The sequence below is a fragment of the Scyliorhinus torazame genome, chromosome 10 (genome assembly GCF_047496885.1).
Source record: "Scyliorhinus torazame isolate Kashiwa2021f chromosome 10, sScyTor2.1, whole genome shotgun sequence".
Lineage (NCBI taxonomy): Eukaryota > Metazoa > Chordata > Chondrichthyes > Carcharhiniformes > Scyliorhinidae > Scyliorhinus > Scyliorhinus torazame.
Window position 1 is genome coordinate 220,292,458 of NC_092716.1, and position 18,519 is coordinate 220,310,976.

General features: G+C 52.6%; 1 protein-coding gene across 1 annotated transcript in view; it reads right to left on the minus strand.

Moving 5' to 3' along the window:
- LOC140384586 (protein inscuteable homolog) overlaps window positions 1–18,519 on the minus strand; it is a 517,726-nt gene that overhangs the window by 285,011 nt on the left and 214,196 nt on the right. Inside the window, exon 6 of the mRNA XM_072466414.1 lies at window positions 6,899–7,012. Within this exon, the coding sequence (XP_072322515.1) occupies window positions 6,899–7,012 (114 nt within the window). The remainder of the gene's footprint in view (window positions 1–6,898; window positions 7,013–18,519) is intronic.

Here is an 18,519-nt window from a genome sequence, read left to right on the forward strand (position 1 = left end):
TCGCCCAGCAGAGGGGCGATGTGCCGCAGGCAGAGGAGGGCGGAGTGGAGGAGCAGCAGGAAGAGGCACAGTCCTCCCCAGATGAGGGGGATGGGGGCAATGGTCAGGGCAGACGGGGTAGACACAGGCGGGTGGCTGTCCACCGTTACCGGATGGCCCAGCGGGCACGGGACAGACTGATAGACGCCCGCTTCACTGACTAGATGGGCGTGGGAATCGGGTAGTATGGCCACAGACCGCACACCATGGCAACAGCCGACCACCCCCCCCCACCCATCCACCCACCCAGCACCCTCACCCCCCTCCCCAACCCCACACACCCCACCCGCATGCACACCACCCCCCCCCCCTCCCCCCCATTGCCGATCCACCGGCAGCACAACGGGCCGGGCTCACCCAGTTGAGGGTGGACGCGTGTCTATCGCAGGCCATGGAGGATGATGACAACCCGCCCTGTGATGAGCTCCTGGCTCCACATCGTTGGACTATGTCTGACCCATGGCCACAGTACCACCATCCACCCGGACCATCCCTGCATGCGGCTGTGACACTGCAGCGCACGGTCCCGTCCTCTGCCCGGGGGATGTTGATGGCGGCCTAGGGGGAAGGGGGCAGACTCACCTGGGGCTGAGGTAAGACCACCCCTCACACACACACTTGCGCTCAACGTACATGACACGCCCGCACACTTTGGACAGAGCACAAAGGCAGCTTCGGTAGGTGTAACATTGACTTTAATAACCAAAGGAGTTCATGCACGTGCCCTAGCCCCTAAAACTCATCTGTGCCCTGCACCCGTGCCAACTTACTCAGTGTCTAATTGTTTGGCCTTACGGGCCCTTTGACTACGTCTACGTGGTTCCCCAGACGGTACAGCAGAACTGGAGGTGGACTCCTGTGATTCCTGCCCTCTGACACTGGATCCCTTTGGCGGCCGTTTCCTGGGGCGTCCTGGCCTAGATGGGCCAGGCTGCGGCCCGGGCGACTGGGATGGCGAGCTGCCAGCCTGTCCTGCCCGTTGCCCACCCGATGCACCTGGGACGGAAGGGGGGGAGTCCGAGGTGTCGCGGTGTACCGGGACCTCCCCTACAGAGGGAGCCGGGACGGACCACACCACCTCCTCCTCCCTCGGGGTGCCCGATGGCCCCCAGGCCTCTACATGGGTGGGGGATGCGAACGGACTGGCCATCCGACGCCCCCCCGACATCTAGCGCTGCCAGTCCTGGAGGCCCGTGCTGGTATCGACAGGGGTCTGCAGGTTTGCAGCCATGGAGCCCAGGGTGTTGTCAAACCCTGTCTGTGACAGTGCGACGCCGGCTCGCACATGGCCACTGGCGCCGATGCCCTCAGCGATGGCCTGCAGAGACTGGGCCATGGCCTGCAGAGACTGGGCCATGGCCTGCAGAGACTGGGCTATGGCCTGCTGAGACTGGGCCATGGCCTGCTGAGACTGGGCTATGGCGTTGAGCGCCTCTGCCATCTGGCGCTGGCACTGGCTCATGGCCTCCTGTGAGAGGGCAGCCATTTCCTGGGCCACAGACGCCGCCTGCACGGAAGGCCCCAGGCCTCGCAAACCGTTCCCCATGTCTGACACCGTCGCACCCATTGCCTCCAACGCGGACGCCACCCGTGCGGTGTCAGCCTGGGTGGCACGCATGACCGGGACCACTCCCAGCTCCTGGACGCGGGTGGACTCCTCCACCTGCGACCGCAGCCGCCACAAGCCACCCGTCACCCTCTTCGCTCGTCTCTGGGTCGGTGGTTGCATCGGATCTATGTGTGGGTGTGGTAACTGCAGGAACCCGGGATCCATCTGGGCGGCAGATGTTCGCTTGGCCTGGGCTGCCCTCCGACCGCCCGGTCCCTCTGCTGCTCCTACCTCCACCTGCTGTACCGGGACGGCTGTGTTGTGCGCACCAGTGAGTGTACCAGACGCCTCATCACTAAAGTGCCCAACCGTGGTGAGTGTTTCTGCGATGGTGGAGGGTGTTGGTGACAGCAGTGGTGTTGTGTCGTGCTCTTCGTCCCACTCTGACTCCATGGCACTTTGGGGTGGGGGTTCGTCTCCACCCATCCACTCTGAGTCACTGTCCGGTATTTCGTCTTCCCGGGTAGGGGTGTCCTGGGTAGTGCTGTCCCGGGTGGTGCTGTCCCGGGTAGCGGTGTCCTGGGTAGTGGTGTCCCGGGTAGTGCTGTCCCGGGTAGGGGTGTCCTGGGTAGTGCTGTCCCGGGTAGGGGTGTCCTGGATAGTGGTGTCCTGGGTAGTAGTGTCCTGGGTAGTGGTGTCCTGGCTCGGATGTGACGGGGGCCTGTGGCTGCCCCCCTCATCGCTGGGTGGTCGCTCCCGCACGTGACGGGGGTGTCGTCTCCCTGTTGCTCCAGGTCTCTCCGTCTCCCGTGGTGTGCGAGGGGCATCCTGCGGGCGTCGCATGCTGGAGGGTCCGGGTCTCTCCGTCTCCCGTGGTGTGCGAGGGGCATCCTGCGGGCGTCGCATGCTGGAGGGTCCGGGTCTCTCCGTCTCCCGTGGTGTGCGAGGGGCATCCTGCGGGCGTCGCATGCTGGAGGGTCCGGGTCTCTCCGTCTCCCGTGGTCTCCGAGGGGCATCCTGCGGGCGTCGCATGCTGGAGGGTGCGGGTCTCTCCGTCTCCTGTGGTCTCCGAGGGGCATCCTGCGGGCGGTGTGCATCTGCGGGGATGGGTGCCTGGACGTTTGGTCCTGCGATACACAATGAAGCATGCATGGTTAGACATCAGGCAGTGATCAGGTGATACAGGGGAGGGGGATATAGGGGAGGGGGGATATGGGGACGGGCTGTCGGTGGCTCACTTGCTGGTGGGCCCCCGACCTCTGCATCAGCAACCTCCCGGTCCTCAGGTCCGCCAGCCAGTTCCAGGGCCCTTTCCTCGTGTACGGTCAGTGGCCTCTCATCAGCGGGCCCTCCTCCAGTCCTCACATGCTCCCTATTGTTGTGTGCGCGCTTCTCCTGTGGGGGGGGGGGTGGTGGTGGCAGGGGTAAAAGGCAACAGTGTTAGGCAGGTATATGAATGCACGCCATCGGTTGCGCGTGCATTGCAGAGGTTAAGGTTAGGGCTGGATTCACTTGGGGATATGGGGGAGGGGGGATATGGGGGATATGGGGGAGGGGGGATATGGGGGATATGGGGGAGGGGGATATGGGGGAGGGGGGATATGGGGGATATGGGGGAGGGGATATGGGGGATATGGGGGAGGGGGGATATGGGGGAGGGGGGATATGGGGGATATGGGGCAGGGGGGGATATGGGGGATATGGGGGAGGGGGGATATGGGGGAGGGGGATATGGGGGAGGGAGGATATGGGGGAGGGGGGATATGGGGGATATGGGGGAGGGGGGATATGGGGAGGGGGGATATGGGGGATATGGGGGAGGGGGATATGGGGGAGGGGGGATATGGGGGATATGGGGGAGGGGGATATGGGGGAGGGGGGATATGGGGGATATGGGGGAGGGGGGATATGGGGAGGGGGGATATGGGGGGATATGGGGGAGGGGGGGATATGGGGAGGGGGGCATATGGGGGATATGGGGGAGGGGGGATATGGGGGAGGGGGGATATGGGGGATATGGGGGGATATGGGGGATATGGGGGAGGGGGGGGATATGGGGGAGGCTCACCCTGCCTGCTCTGACGAGGTCGTTCACCTTCTTGTGGCACTGGGTGCCTGTCCGTGGTGTCAGGGCCACAGCGGTGACGGCCTCTGCCACTTCCCTCCACAGACGCCGGCTGTGGCGTGGGGCAACTCTGCGGCCGTGCCCGGGATACAGGGCGTCCCTCCTCTGCTCCACCGCGTCCAGGAGCGCCTCCGCATCGCGTGACTCGAACCTCGGGGCTGAGCGGCGGCCAGCCATCCAGTCGGGTGTTGCGGTCGGGTGTTCCGGTCGGTTGGGGGAGCTGCGCGGCCTTATGAGCCGTCACGCCGTGCAGCGCGTATGACGCTGCACGGCTTGAACCACTGCGCAAGCGCGGATCCCGTTACGTCGCTGCTAGCCCATTTCGGGCCGGAGACTATCGGCCCATTTTTATGACGTGACGCAAGTGGGATTTGCGCCGTTTTTTGCGCCGATCGGCGGACTTTCCGCCGATAACGGAGAATTTTGCCCCTGGTCTTTGCTTGCAGCCTGCAATGGTTTTCCTCTAGATTAATTCATTCAGGTTCTCTGCAGCTTCAGGAATACAGAACTCACAGCCTTTCCAGAGAAAGAGAGAAAAGCAGATCCATGGGCGGGATCCCAGGGGGTGGCGTGAATCCTGCCCGCCGCCCCGACGCCGGCTGCTGTATTCTCTGGCGCCCGTTTTTCGGGCAGGGGTGGGATTCATGCCACGCCGGTCGGGGGCCGTTGGCAGCGCCCCCCCCCGGCAATTCTCCGGGCCCCGATGGGCCTTGCGGCCGGCCGTTTTTGGCCAGTCCCGCCGGCGGGGGTTACGTATGGTCCCACACAGCGGGACCTGGCAGGTAAGTCGGCGGGGGCGGTCTTCGGGGAGGGGCGGGCGGATCCGACCCCGGGGGGTGCCCCCACGGTGGCCTGGCCCGCGATCGGGGCCCACTGATCTGCGGGAGGGCCTGTTCCGTGGGGGCACTTCTTCCTTCTGCGCCGGCTCCTGTGGGGCTCCGCCATAGCCGGCCGGGAGAAGGGAACCCCCCTGCGCATGCGCCAAAATACGCCGGCCGGTCTGCGCATGCACGGAACCACGCCGGCGGTTCCGCGCATGCGCCAGATCATGCCGGACCTTTGCTGCATGCACGAACGCTTGCCGTCCCTTCAGCGCCGGTTGGAGCGGCGCCAACCCCTCCGGTGTCCACCTAGTCCATGAGACACGTGAGAATTCCTCACCTTGGGGGCCCTTTGACGCCGGAGTCGTTGGCGCCTGTTTTCCCGCCGGCGTGGGGACTTAGTCCCCGGAAGGGAGAATCCCAGCCCATGTCTTTCTGTCTCTAGGCTTAACTCCTCCCTGAGGTCTCTGAGAATCATCCCCTTGAGATAGGATCCAATCACCACCTGTTACTGTGCAGAGTACAGCCTTTCGGCCAATTCATTGGCCACCAGCCAATCAATCAAACCGAGTCCCACCCCATCTCTCTCTCTCGCTCTCTGGTGCCAAAAAATCTAAAGCTCCTGTTCAAACTAGCAGAGATTAGCACAGAGTGTTCTCTCCTGTAACTTCTGAATTCCTCATGCTCTCTGCTGCTTGACTGAAAGATACATGTCCATTAATCACACATGGATCAAAAATGATAACGGCAAAATAAAGGAAAGGGGAAGTAAGGGAATCAACAGGAAGCATCTTACAATACAGTGATGGATAAGTAGTGTTGTTATGCTGTGAAGAAATGCACAATCACAGCTGGGATTCTCCAAATCACCACGTTATGTCATATGCCCCTCTTACCACAGATTTGTGCACAGTGATTATACAGAAGAAGTTTTAGCCCTACTCCGTGTTTTCTCAACGTACCTGGGAGTGGAAGAAACACCAACCAGATGTCAGGCTGATGCTGACCCCACAATGATCGTTGGTAGATATGCACACATGAACATTGGGTGGGGGAAGAATGGGCTTGATTGGTCCTTATCAAAGGAATTTCCCAAGGGTTCTCCCAATCAGCCACCGTAACCTCATGAGGAATTCAGAGGAGAATTGGGATAATCATGTAAAACAGGGTTTCCCATTGATCTCCTCCCAAATAGTAGCCAATCGGGGACCCCCAAGGAAATTGCCCAGGCTGATGATTGGAAACTTCAGTCAGGTACAAACTTACTTTCACCTGGCAATTGTACTTAGCATGAATCAGCACCTTCAAGAAACGAGTGAGGAAAGAAGATCGGAATGAAAATGAGGAAGGAATCGTTCATTGGAATTGTAAGAAAATTAGCAATAGGCTGGAGTCATGCTTAAGTCTAAGAACCATATTTGATCAAACGTAGGGTTCATTCAGTAAACTGCATTATAACAAACAAAGCAGGCTCAATTTTCGTGGTCGGATCACGCTTTTTTCATTGGACTCAAATCTGAGTCTGAAATCTTGAAATTCCTGTGACAGTCATCATGATGCAGTCCACCCAGAAACGGCCAATTAAGAAGCTGTCTCTGGGACCCATCCAATTAGTGACATCAAATACCCAGCAAGTGTGGGTTCTGCTGAGAGACCCTGACCTGAGCTTCACCAATCCAACCCGAGCCCCTCAACCCCAACTCCTTTGATGGATCCCTCTCGACACCTTGGGGCAAAGGGAGGCATAGGGTACTCATCCCTTTGCCCCCCCCCCCCCCCCCGCCCCCCCCCCCCCCCCCCCCCACCCCACTCGGAGTCCACCGAGCCTGGGCCCCGCTTGTCAGAATCTGGAGAGATTGGCACCCATGGGACTTCCAGCTGCGGGAGCATACCAAGAGGCCGGAGCATTCAGCCTCAAGCCCAGTAATTGTGATTTAAGTTCATGTAAATGAGCTGTAATCAGGTTCTGGCCCACGCGCAGTGGTCCGGGAGACTCGCAATGGGATTGACGCCCAGCGAGAATCTCATTTTGGCACTTGCCAATTCAATGGGCCATCAGGAACCCCACCTGGGGCTGGTGACCCCAGAAAACCATGGCCACAATTCCATAATACGTGTTAATTTCCCCATTAAGTGCACTAATTATCTACTCACTGCTGCTGGGCAGTAGTCATCACACCTAGGAACCGGTCTCCATGAAAGGGACACCCGAAGGTAAGAATATGTCAAGGAGCCAATCCAACTTAGGTTGATCATATTTTCATGCCATTCCCCTTGGCCTCCAAAATTGTCTCTGTGAATCCCTATTGGAGTTTGGTTATGTATCTACTGTAAATAACTGGATGCGGAAGAATTCCGTCTTACCTTGGCTATTATGTGGCACAGGTGCGCACCTTCCTGTGTCAGGCCAATGAGGCTACTGATGGCTGTCTCAATCTTGTATACGTTGGTTGCTGAATCTAGTTCTCGCACCAGGTCCTGTAAAACAAGTTAATGTGTGTATAAATATCATCTGGAATGTAATAGTGTGACATCAATACATGACTTCTAACTTCACACAGACACCAAATGCAGAGAACATTTGATCTGTTGAAGTGCTGTGTTAATATCTAGACATGACTGTGTTAAGCAAAATAACATTGATTTCCGACAAGGAAACAAACACTTGGTGGCACTACAAATGCTTTTGAAGTTGGATGTTTTCATATGAATACTTTCACAATACTGGTAACCAATAGTGTGTCAAAGAAGATGAAAATCCATATTCATGATTTAATTCTTGAACAAACTCATAGGGGGATAACGAAGGAGAGAGAATCAGTGAGAGAACGGTGCCAGATTCTCCATTTCTTAAAATAAATTCTCATAAATTGACCTCAAAATGTGTGATGAAAACGTGGAATATTTATGTTGCATAGATCTGTGACATTCAGGACACTAGGCAAAATGAACTGAACTTTAATCCTATCCCTATGTAATCATCTGAAAGGAAATGCCATCAAAAGGATGACCAGACAATAATTCAGAAGAGAAATAATTTCACTTCTAACCGATTCTGATAATGGTCGTTAAGACTATACGACCAGCCGCATTGCTGTTTTAACTGCCTTCTCAAGAAATATCTTATTTCATCTTTAAATGTCATATATTTCTGTCCATTTTTGATGAAAACTAGACTGTAATGGAAGGAATATTCTCTTTGTGAAGATTCAATGTACACAATGTTATCTAATTTATCACATACATACTATCAAATGAAAAAATAATACAAATGTCCTTTACTCCAGCATTCATGTCAGGCCAATTTTAAACTAGCCAGTAAAACCTCTCCAGTGCCATGATAATAGCTGATTGTGGTTGTGGACTTCAGTATTAGATCCTATACGATGCACTCTGTACTACATATGGGGTCAACTGGCCTGGGGATGGAGGTCAGACATGTTAGAGACGGTCAGGATAAGGCTTCAGATGCATTGTGGAGTTTTCCTTTCCCCTATATTGCAAATTGATCTCAAAGTATTTTATTTCTCTTTTGCTCTTAGACTAGGTACATTTCCACTGATGCTGGCGTCCTTTGGTATTACATGTAAGCAGACATTCTTCATATACCAACCAAAATGATGATAATAACGTTAAATATTTATTTGTTAAGTTATAATAACCAAGTCCATTGATATCCCCAACCAACATCCACACACCTTTGGGCAGCTCAAGGCTTCTAAAATCAATATCAGTTTCAACGCTAGTATCTACTTCATGCGTGAGATGGGCTGGTACTTATTGCTCCCATCCCGGGAGTGAGCTGACAGACAGGGCAGGATATAATTGGGTGGCAGAATGGAGGGATATCCCTTTCCTACCCGCCCCTGCTGAAAGTTTACCAGTGACGGAGTGCCCTTTAATGACCCATAAAGCCCTTGTTTGTTCCCCACCCCACCATTCGAGCATGCCCCTCCCCACCTACGCCCTGTCCCCTTGACTAGTCCTGATCCACCCCAATTATTTTGGTTGACTGGCTCCAGAGATGATCCTCGTGGGAGACTTCCTGCAATCCTAGTTGTGGCCACTACTCCCAGTAGTCGTTCTGGAACTGGAGAGTTGCCAGCCATCTGTCTGGCTGGCAGCTTCTCTGAAGCAGGAATTCCCAGGTGGGGGTAGACATCTCACCCTGAACCAGCTAACAGGCAGTTGGCTATGAAATCAGATCAGGGTATCCTGGCCATGCAGAGGCAGGCTTGTCCTCCGTTCCTCAGCCAGGTGTGGAGTGGGACCACTGCCTCCATGTAAAATTCCAGCCAATGTGACAGATGGAGGTAGGAGAAGGCCTTAAACCCATCAGTTTTGACTAAATTCAAACTCAGCAGTGGAAAGATAGCATACTATACCATCATATAATTTAATTGCACTGAGGCTGATTAAATTATTTCTCCTTATTTTGCTTTTTGCGAGCTTGGATTTCATTTGAGTATGCCTCAGCCATGCTGAAGGAGTCGAGTAGAATCCTGGGAGTGCATAGTTCTTACTGCACAATGCAGTTATTCAAAATTTACCAGATAAAGATTATGGAGATTCAAAAAATTCTGTAAGCCTTCTCAAAGGCAATAGGGCAAAGAAATTAATTTCATGCCAATAGCAATGTAGCCTCACCCCTCCCAATCACACACCACCCTAAGAAAATTGGTTATGGAGTAAAGAAGCTGGAGTAATTGTTTTTTTTTTTTTTATTTAGTGTACCCAATTAATTTTATCCAATTAAGGGGCAATTTAGTGTGGCCAATGCACCTAGCCTGCATATCTGTGGGTTGTGGGGGCGAAACACATGCAAACACGGGGAGAACGTGCTAACTCCACACAGACAGTGACCCATAGCCGGGATAGAACCTGGGACCTCGGCGCCGCGAGATATCAGGGCTAATCCACTGCACCACCGTGCTGCCCTGGCAATTGTTATTCTCTGGGACAACCCAAGAGTAATGGGCAGGTTCGGAAGAGGAGACTGTAACCAGTGGAAGTCGGTGTAGTCCAGCCAGATCTAGCAATGGATGCCAACAAGGAAGCGGTGGAAGTTGCCTTGTCAGTTCTCAAGAATGTCAGAGCAAAGAGATCACTGGAGCTCGGGAGGTCGAAGGAGCTCCCAAGTGTTTGGATGGGAGAACTAATATGGAGGGAGAGAGGTCAAAGGAATTTCATACAAATGCCGTAACATTTAACCATAACTTCACACCACAAATACCTTCAGCAGAATGGTCAATGTTCCCCTTTGATACTGGTTTCTCAGCTTCCTCCCGTGAGGCTAGTATGTACCTCAACCCATGATTTTAGTGAGCTGAATTATTGCAGGAATACAGATGAGTACGTTTATTTATTATACAACTCAAAAATTACACTACACTAAAAAAAATCACATAAAAACTTGGATTTGGTGGTGAGCCATCTATCTGATTATTCCATGAAACACTTGCCTTTATCCAAAACCTAGCTGCATTGTATGAAGAATTAATGCACACTGACTGGCTGCTAAAAGACTGTTAATCAAAGTGGCAGAATACATGCTTGTCACATTGGAGTTAAAGTATTGATGGATTTGTATTATGCCTCATAAATTGATTACTCAAATGTCAGAAATGAAAAGCCTTTATCTATTGAATTTGGCCTGTCTGTTTCACTAAAACCTTTTGGCCTCAGCTCAGTTATGAGGTATATATTAGAAATAACTGTAACCAGAGAATATACAAATCCAATCTGTAAAAGGTGGAGATGTCAAATGAGAGGGGGAAAAAATTGAATGTTTGTTCAACATTTCATACAGATTACGTTCACAGAATAAGAAGCGAAAACATTTGCTGATGGTGGAATGCATTTGTAAGCACATTTCTTGGCTCATCTTTAAAAAAAATAAGCAAATTTATCGACTGAGCCGCCTAATGATGAAATTACTGACAAGATTCCATTTTTTGGAGCCTTTACTTTCGTACGACTCAGAACCAACACAAATTAGCCATCGAATAACAGGAAAATGATGCTTCAAATAAAAGGACAAATTTCACTTAAGTAGTCGATGCAACAAAGGTGCATCTTACGCATCCACAAACACTCCCATCACTCCCTGTACAAATATCGTACTATGTAGCAACACTGATCCACATTATGCTTCTTTTTATTCACGCAGAGTAGATCAAAAGTCCTATCCAACAACAGCTTTCACCTTAGAGTTTCACGGGAAAGATCATCATCAGTAAGGCACACGTCGACAAATTTTCTCTCCCTCAGATCATGACAGTCTTGATGGGGTCACTTTCTAGAGTCCCTTTTCAACTGACAAGCTAATAACACCCCTCTTCGCAGACTGGCCACTTCTGGAAAAATTCTCAGCTCATCACTGTCACCGAGTTATTAACAAAGCATTCCAGGTTTTTGACCTTTGTGGCCAGCTTTCAAGGGCTTCAGGCGGGAGATAGAGAACCTAGTGGTGTGGTGCATTGACAACAATCTCCCTCAATGTCACCAGAACTAAGGAGCTTGTCATTGATTTCAGGAAGCAAATTGTCGTACACACCCCTGTCTGCATCAATGGTGCCGAGTTGGAGATAGTTTGACAGCTTCACATTCCTCGGTGTAAACATCACCAACAATCAGTCCTGGTCCACCCACATCGACCCTATGACCAAGAAAGCACAACAGCCCCTATACTTCCTGTGAAACTAAAATACAGCATGTCCACATTGACTCGCCGCTGTTACCAGACTTCTGAATTACCCTTTTATGGACTTAACTGGGGCTGGATTTTTTGGCTGCGCCTGCCACAAGACCGGCACGGATGGGAGGCGGACCATGTAAAAGTTAATAGACCTTAGGTGGGAATTTCCGGTCGCCAGGCGGGCGCAGCCGAAGAATCCCACCCCTGATCTCCCCACGCATCTTCTCTATTGTGTAGCACTACATTCCGTATGCTCCACTCGGGTGGGATTCTCTCAGCCCGGGACCGGGCCGGAGAATTCCCGCGACCGGCGCAAATCACGCCACGCCGCCCCGACGCGATTCTCCTCTGGCACCGGCTCCGCCGATTCTCGGCCCAGAATGGGCCGAGCGGCTGTCGTAGAAAACCCGAGTCCCACCGGCACCGTTCACACCTGCTCTCAGCCGGCGGGACTCGGCATTGAAGGGTCCAGGGGCGGCCTGTGGGGTTGTGGGGGAGGGAGGGGGGACTGACCCCGGGGGGGCTCCTCCGATGTGCCTGGCCTGCGGTTAGGGCCCACCGATTGGCGGGCCGGCCTCTCTGGTTGGGGGCCTCCTTTCTTCCGCTTCGGCCCCTGTAGCCCTGCGCCATGTTGCGTTGGAGCCGGCGCGTTGAAGGGAGCCACTGCACATGCGTGCGTCGGCGCCGGTGCCATTGCGCATGCGCGGACCCCGCGGCATCCAGTTCACGCCGGGATCAGCAGCTGGAGCTGCATGGGCCGCTCCAGTGCCGTGCTGGCCCCCTCTCGGGGCCAGAATTACTGATCCTGTGGCCGTGTTGACGACATCGAGAAACGCGACGGCGTTTCCGATGGCGCCAACACTTAGCCTCAGGATCACAGAATCCCGCCCCCGATGTCTGTATCTGTTTATTTGCAATGTGCATTTATCATATGTCCTTTGTTTTTCAAGTATGGAACGACATTCCTGGACTGTACACAGAACAATACTTTTCACTGTATCTCCGTACACATGACAATACATCTAAATCTATTCTGCCAAACAGAAAACTGGGGTGGGATTCTCTGATCCTGAGGCTAAGTGTTGACGGCGTCATAAATGCCGTCGCAAAAGAGGCCCCTTGCCCGAAGGGCCGGCTCACCAATTGGTAGGACCCGACCGCGGGCCAGGCCACAGCCAAGCCTCTGCCGGGGTCTGATCCCCCTCCCCCCCACCACTAGACTGCCCCGAAAGGATGCCGAGGTCCTGCCAGGTAAGACCACACGTGAACAGCGCCGACAGGACTCAGATTTCTTTTGCGGCCACTTGGCCCATCCCGGGCGGAGAATCGCTGGGGGGGGGGGCTGCGTAGAACGGGCCCCGACCGGTGCCGCGCCGACCGCGCCAGCGCCAATGGTGCCGATTCTCCGCTCACCGAGGAATCGGCAGACCGCCGTCAGGGCGGTGTATTGCAATTCCCGCCCGGCCCGGCGCTTCTCTGACCCGCCGTGGGCTGAGAGAATCCCGCCCCGATCTCTTCCTGAGTGTTTCACTCTCCCCACAAGAATTGTGTTTTTCTTTCTGTCTCTCAGCATTCTTTTTGCGCCTGCACCTGTGCACTTGATCACCTTCGCCCTCCAGCACCTCTGCCTGTAGCTATTCTTTGTGCTTGTAGCTACACACATTCTTTCTTAACTTGATTCCTGTTGATACTGCTTCCAAGCCAAAGGTTGTAAGGCCACATGGACAGTATTTGTTATCCAAGAATGGTACAACTGGTCCCTTTACATTTGATGCAATATGCTTTCTGAGCATTAACAAAATTCACAGATTCTACAGACATTTTAAAGAAATTAAACAGGATTGTTTCTGGGTCAAAGGGCACCGTAAAATGTTGAAGCGATGTGTGTAACCGAAGAGAAGATACAATGTAGTGACAAAGGAAAGTTCTCAGAAGTATATACCTTAGTTAAAACAGTGCTTCTCAATTACCCTGTGAGAAGATTTATTAACCATTTTCGCCAACATACTGCATCTTGCATTCTGTTTCACATTAAAAAGGTTGCATTTATCAAAAGGAAATTACTCTACATTTTTTTTAAACTCAAGTGGCGAACACTATCAGGAAATGAAACCCAAACCTATTTCCATAGGGCATCTGAAAAAGCAGCAACATTATATGGCATGCGTCACCTTCCCCTCACTTGCTGTCATTGACTAACACATTTCATTTGAACTGGCAGATGGGAATCAGTGTCGTTTGACAAGCTGTGCAGTCTGATCTACAAAAAATAGTTGAATAGATTCTTATCTATACTTGTTGGTGCAAAATAAACAATTTACCCACTGACTCTAATCAACAGAACAGTCAATTCAACCCTTAGTTCACTTTGTTTCCTTCATAATGCAGTTGGACAGTCACAAGTGATTCACTGCAAATGGGAGAGATATCCCTTTGCAGGCATGTACACGGAGAATTACCCCACCAGGACTAAGTCATAAATCCCTGTTTCAAAAAAAAGATTGAGAATCCTGTCCGTGGCTCGCTGACTTTGAGACTCAATATGGAGCACAGAAGTAAAATACTGCAAATGTTGGAAATCTGAAATAAAAATGCTGGAAATAATCAGCAGGTCGGGCAGGAGCTGTGGAGAGAGGAAGACAGAGTTCACGTTCCCGCTGGTGGGATCCTCTGGTCCTGCCAACGGCAAACCCCCGTCGCGGGTTTCCTGGTAGTGGAGGGGTGCATAAAACGGGAAACCCCATTGGCAGTGGCGGGACCAGAAGATCCCACCACCAGCCAATGGCGGCCAGCTCTATCCCACCGTGGAAAACCCCAGGCAATGTTTCAGGTCACTGGCCCTTGATAAGAACAGGTGGATTTTGTGTGATCTCATTCAGCTGTCAGGGACACATACATCCGACACATATTGGAATTTCACTTGTGCACCACAGTTCAGCGATTTTTCAATGTTCGTTAGATATGTGTGCCCCATTCCTCATATTAGGCATCACTAAATTCACCCCATTAACTGTTTGACATGCCTGGAGCAATGCTACCACAGTACAGGCAGTAAATCAATTAATTACTTTGAAGTGCAGTGACTGCTGCTATGTAATCAAATGTGGCAGCTATTATGTGATGCCATAAACAGTAATCAGTTAAATGAACCATTAATCTTTATTTGTAGGCCGGAAAAGGAATGTCAGTCAGACGCCAAATGAAATGCTTGCTCGTTGATTAATGTTATAAAATGTTTAATATCTATCTGAAGAGGCAGATGGGTCATTCGTTTTAAAGCTCACCTGAAGCACATGTCTATATTAATAGAGCACTCCCTTGGTACAGAACTAGAGTTTATCCACTGGGGTTATATGTTCAAGTTCTGGAATGGGACCTGAGCCCAGAACTGATGCGACTCGGATTATTTATAATCCTGCGCTCCCAAAAGGCAATATAGGTTGGTGATGAGAGACCAAGACTATGTGAACCATATATTTTTCCACTGGGACCACAGAATTATCCTCTACATTTTCTGTATTGTAAAACTGCACTTGGAGTTCTAAAGATGAAATTTGGGATAAAACGGTTGTCAACCAGAATCCTGCAGTCACCAAGGCAACAAAAGATAACCACTTTACAAGGAAAAATATGGAGATGCATGTATACATTAATACACAAATGTAATATAATGGAGTCAAACACACCCTTCTCTTCAGAGCCAGGCAGGTCTGGTCTGCTGTTCAATATTTTAGCCTGTTTCTGACACCAAGCATCAAGTCCCACACTTTCCTCTGCTCCATAAATAAATGCAGCAAGACCTGGACAAGTGGCAAGTTACATTCGCATCACACAAGTGCAAGGCAATGGCCATATCCTACAAGAGAGGATTTAACCATCGCCTCTTGACATTCAATATCATTACCATCGCTGAATCCCCCACAACTGACATCCTGTGGGTGACCATTGGTTAGAAACTGAACTGGACAAGCCACATTAATACTGTGGCTACCAGGGCAGGTCAAAGGCTTGGAATCCTATGGCAAGTAATTCACCTCCAGACCCCCCAGTGCCTGCCCACCATCTGCAAGGCACGTCAGGAGTGGAATGGAATACTCTCCACTTACCTGGATGAGTACAGCTCCAACAACACTCAAGAAGCTTGACCGCATCCAGACAAAGCAGCCCGCTTGATTGCTCCTCCTTCCACAAACATTCAAACCCTCCACCACCAACGAACAGTGGCAACCGTGTGTAGCATCTACAAGATGCACTGCAATAACCCACCATGGTACCTGAGACAGCATCTTCCTAACCCACGACCACTACCGTCTAGAAGGACAAGAGCGGCAGATATCTGGGAACCCCACCACCTGGAGGTCCTCCTCCAAGTCACTCACCACCCTAACTTGGAAATATATCGATGTTCAATCACTGTCGCTGGGACAAAATCCTGCAACTTCCTCCCGAACAGCACAGTGGGTGTACCTATGCCTGAAGGACTGCAACGGCTCAAGAAGGCAACTCACCACCACCTTCTGAAGGGCAACTAATGATGGGCAATAAATTCTGGCCTAACCAGTGATGCCCACATCTCACATTCAATAAATACAATGATCCAGTCAGGCTACGTAGTTAATAAGGACAACTCTGGAACAACACCTAGACAGCCTAAGTGTCAAAATATAGTTTGATAAATGCAAGAAATAAAAGCCAGCGAGCTTCTCTTTTGTACTAATGGTGGAGCAAATTTGAAGGGTAACATCATGAATAACCCTAGACAGTATTTTACTGAACGTCTGTGAATGTTGTCTACGACTCCCCATTTTGTAGAACTCTGTTCTGAGGCTATTTGTACCTTGACAATATTAGCAATTCTAAACCAGGAGTGGCCCATAAAACTAAGCATCTGTATTTGCCTAAGCATTAAAATGAGCTAAATTACTTATCTCAATATATGACTATATTAAACAAGAAAGAAAAATGACTATATTTAAAATTAGGAACAGTCATTAAAGGGGATAATGATTTTTGACAATTTCATAACAGCTAAATAATAGCACAAACTAATTCATGTTCAGATAAATCACTACTCACTGAAGCTTGCTATTCCCATCCCAACAGTTGGAAATGCACATAGTAAGGCAGACTTCAAGTTATCTACACAATATATGAGTTTTCTGAGGAAATAAATGAATTCTTAGCCCTGAACAGATTAAGCTTCTGCAGGTGTCAAAAGTTCAATAATTCCGTCAGCTGAATATAGACCGGCAAATGAATGGAAGAGGCCGTCACCGCTGTGGCCCTGACACCACGGACAGGCACCCAGTGCCACAAGAAGGTGAACGACCTCGTCAGAGCAGGCAGGGTGAGCCTCCCCATATCCCCCCTCCCCATATCCCCCATATCCCCCCTCCCCCATATCCCCCATATCCCCCCTCCCCCATATCCCCCCTCCCCCATTTCCCCCATATCTCCCCTCCCCCATATCCCCCATACCCCCTTCCCCATATCCCCCCTCCCCCATATCCCCCATATCCCCCCTCCCCCATATCCCCCATATCCCCCCTCCCCCATATCCCCCCTCCCCCATATCCCCCATATCCCCCCTCCCCCATATCCCCCCTCCCCCATATCCCCCATATCCCCCCTCCCCATATCCCCCCTCCCCCATATCCCCCTCCCCCATATCCCCCCTCCCCCATATCCCCCATATCCCCCCTCCCCCATATCCCCCCTCCCCCATATCCCCCATATCCCCCCTCCCCCATATCCCCCCTCCCCCATATCCCCCATATCCCCAAGTGAATCCAGCCCTAACCTTAACCTCTGCAATGCACGCGCAACCAATGGCGTGCATTCATATACCTGCCTAACACTGTTGCCTTTTACCCCTGCCCCCCCCCCACAGGAGAAGCGCGCACACAACAATAGGGAGCATGTGAGGACTGGAGGAGGGCCCGCTGATGAGAGGCCACTGACCGTACACGAGGAAAGGGCCCTGGAACTGGCTGGCGGACCTGAGGACCGGGAGGTTGCTGATGCAGAGGTCGGGGGCCCACGAGCAAGTGAGCCACCAACAGCCCGTCCCCATATCCCCCCTCCCCTATATCCCCCTCCCCCGTATCACCTGATCACTGCCTGATGTCTAACCATGCATGCTTCATTGTGTATCGCAGGACCAAACGTCCAGGCACCCATCCCCGCAGATGCACACCGCCCGCAGGATGCCCCTCGGAGACCACGGGAGACGGAGAGACCCGCACCCTCCAGCATGCGACGCCCGCAGGATGCCCCTCGGAGACCACGGGAGACGGAGAGACCCGCACCCTCCAGCATGTGACGCCCGCAGGATGCCCCTCGGAGACCACGGGAGACGGAGAGACCCGGACCCTCCAGCATGCGACGCCCGCAGGATGCCCCTCGCACACCACGGGAGACGGAGAGACCTGGAGCAACAGGGAGACGACACCCCCGTCACGTGCGGGAGCGACCACCCAGCGATGAGGGGGGCAGCCACAGGCCCCCGTCACATCCGAGCCAGGACACCACTACCCAGGACACCACTACCCAGGACACCCCTACCCGGGAAGACAAAATACCGGACAGTGACTCAGAGTGGATGGGTGGAGACGAACCCCCACCCCAAAGTGCCATGGAGTCAGAGTGGGACGAAGAGCACGACACAACGCCACTGCTGTCACCAACACCCTCCACCATCGCAGAAACACTCACCACGGTTGGGCACTTTAGTGATGAGGCGTCTGGTACACTCACTGGTGCGCACAACACAGCCGTCCCGGTACAGCAGGTGGAGGTAGGAGCAGCAGAGGGACCGGGTGGTCGGAGGGCAGCCCAGGCCAAGCGAACATCTGACGCCCAGATGGATCCCGGGTTCCTGCAGTTACCACACCCACACATAGATCCGATGCAACCACCGACACGGAGACAAGCGAATAGGGTGACGGGTGGCTTGCGGCGGCTGCGGTCGCAGGTGGAGGAGTCCACCCGCGTCCAGGAGCTGGGAGTGGTCCCGGTCATGCGTGCCACCCAGGCTGACACCGCACGGGTGGCGTCCGCGGTGGAGGCAATGGGTGCGACGGTGTCAGACATGGGGAACGGTTTGCGAGGCCTGGGGCCTTCCGTGCAGGCGGCGTCTGTGGCCCAGGAAATGGCTGCCCTCTCACAGGAGGCCATGAGCCAGTGCCAGCGCCAGATGGCAGAGGCGCTCAACGCCATAGCCCAGTCTCAGCAGGCCATGGCCCAGTCTCAGCATGAACTCCTTTGGTTATTAAAGTCAATGTTACAC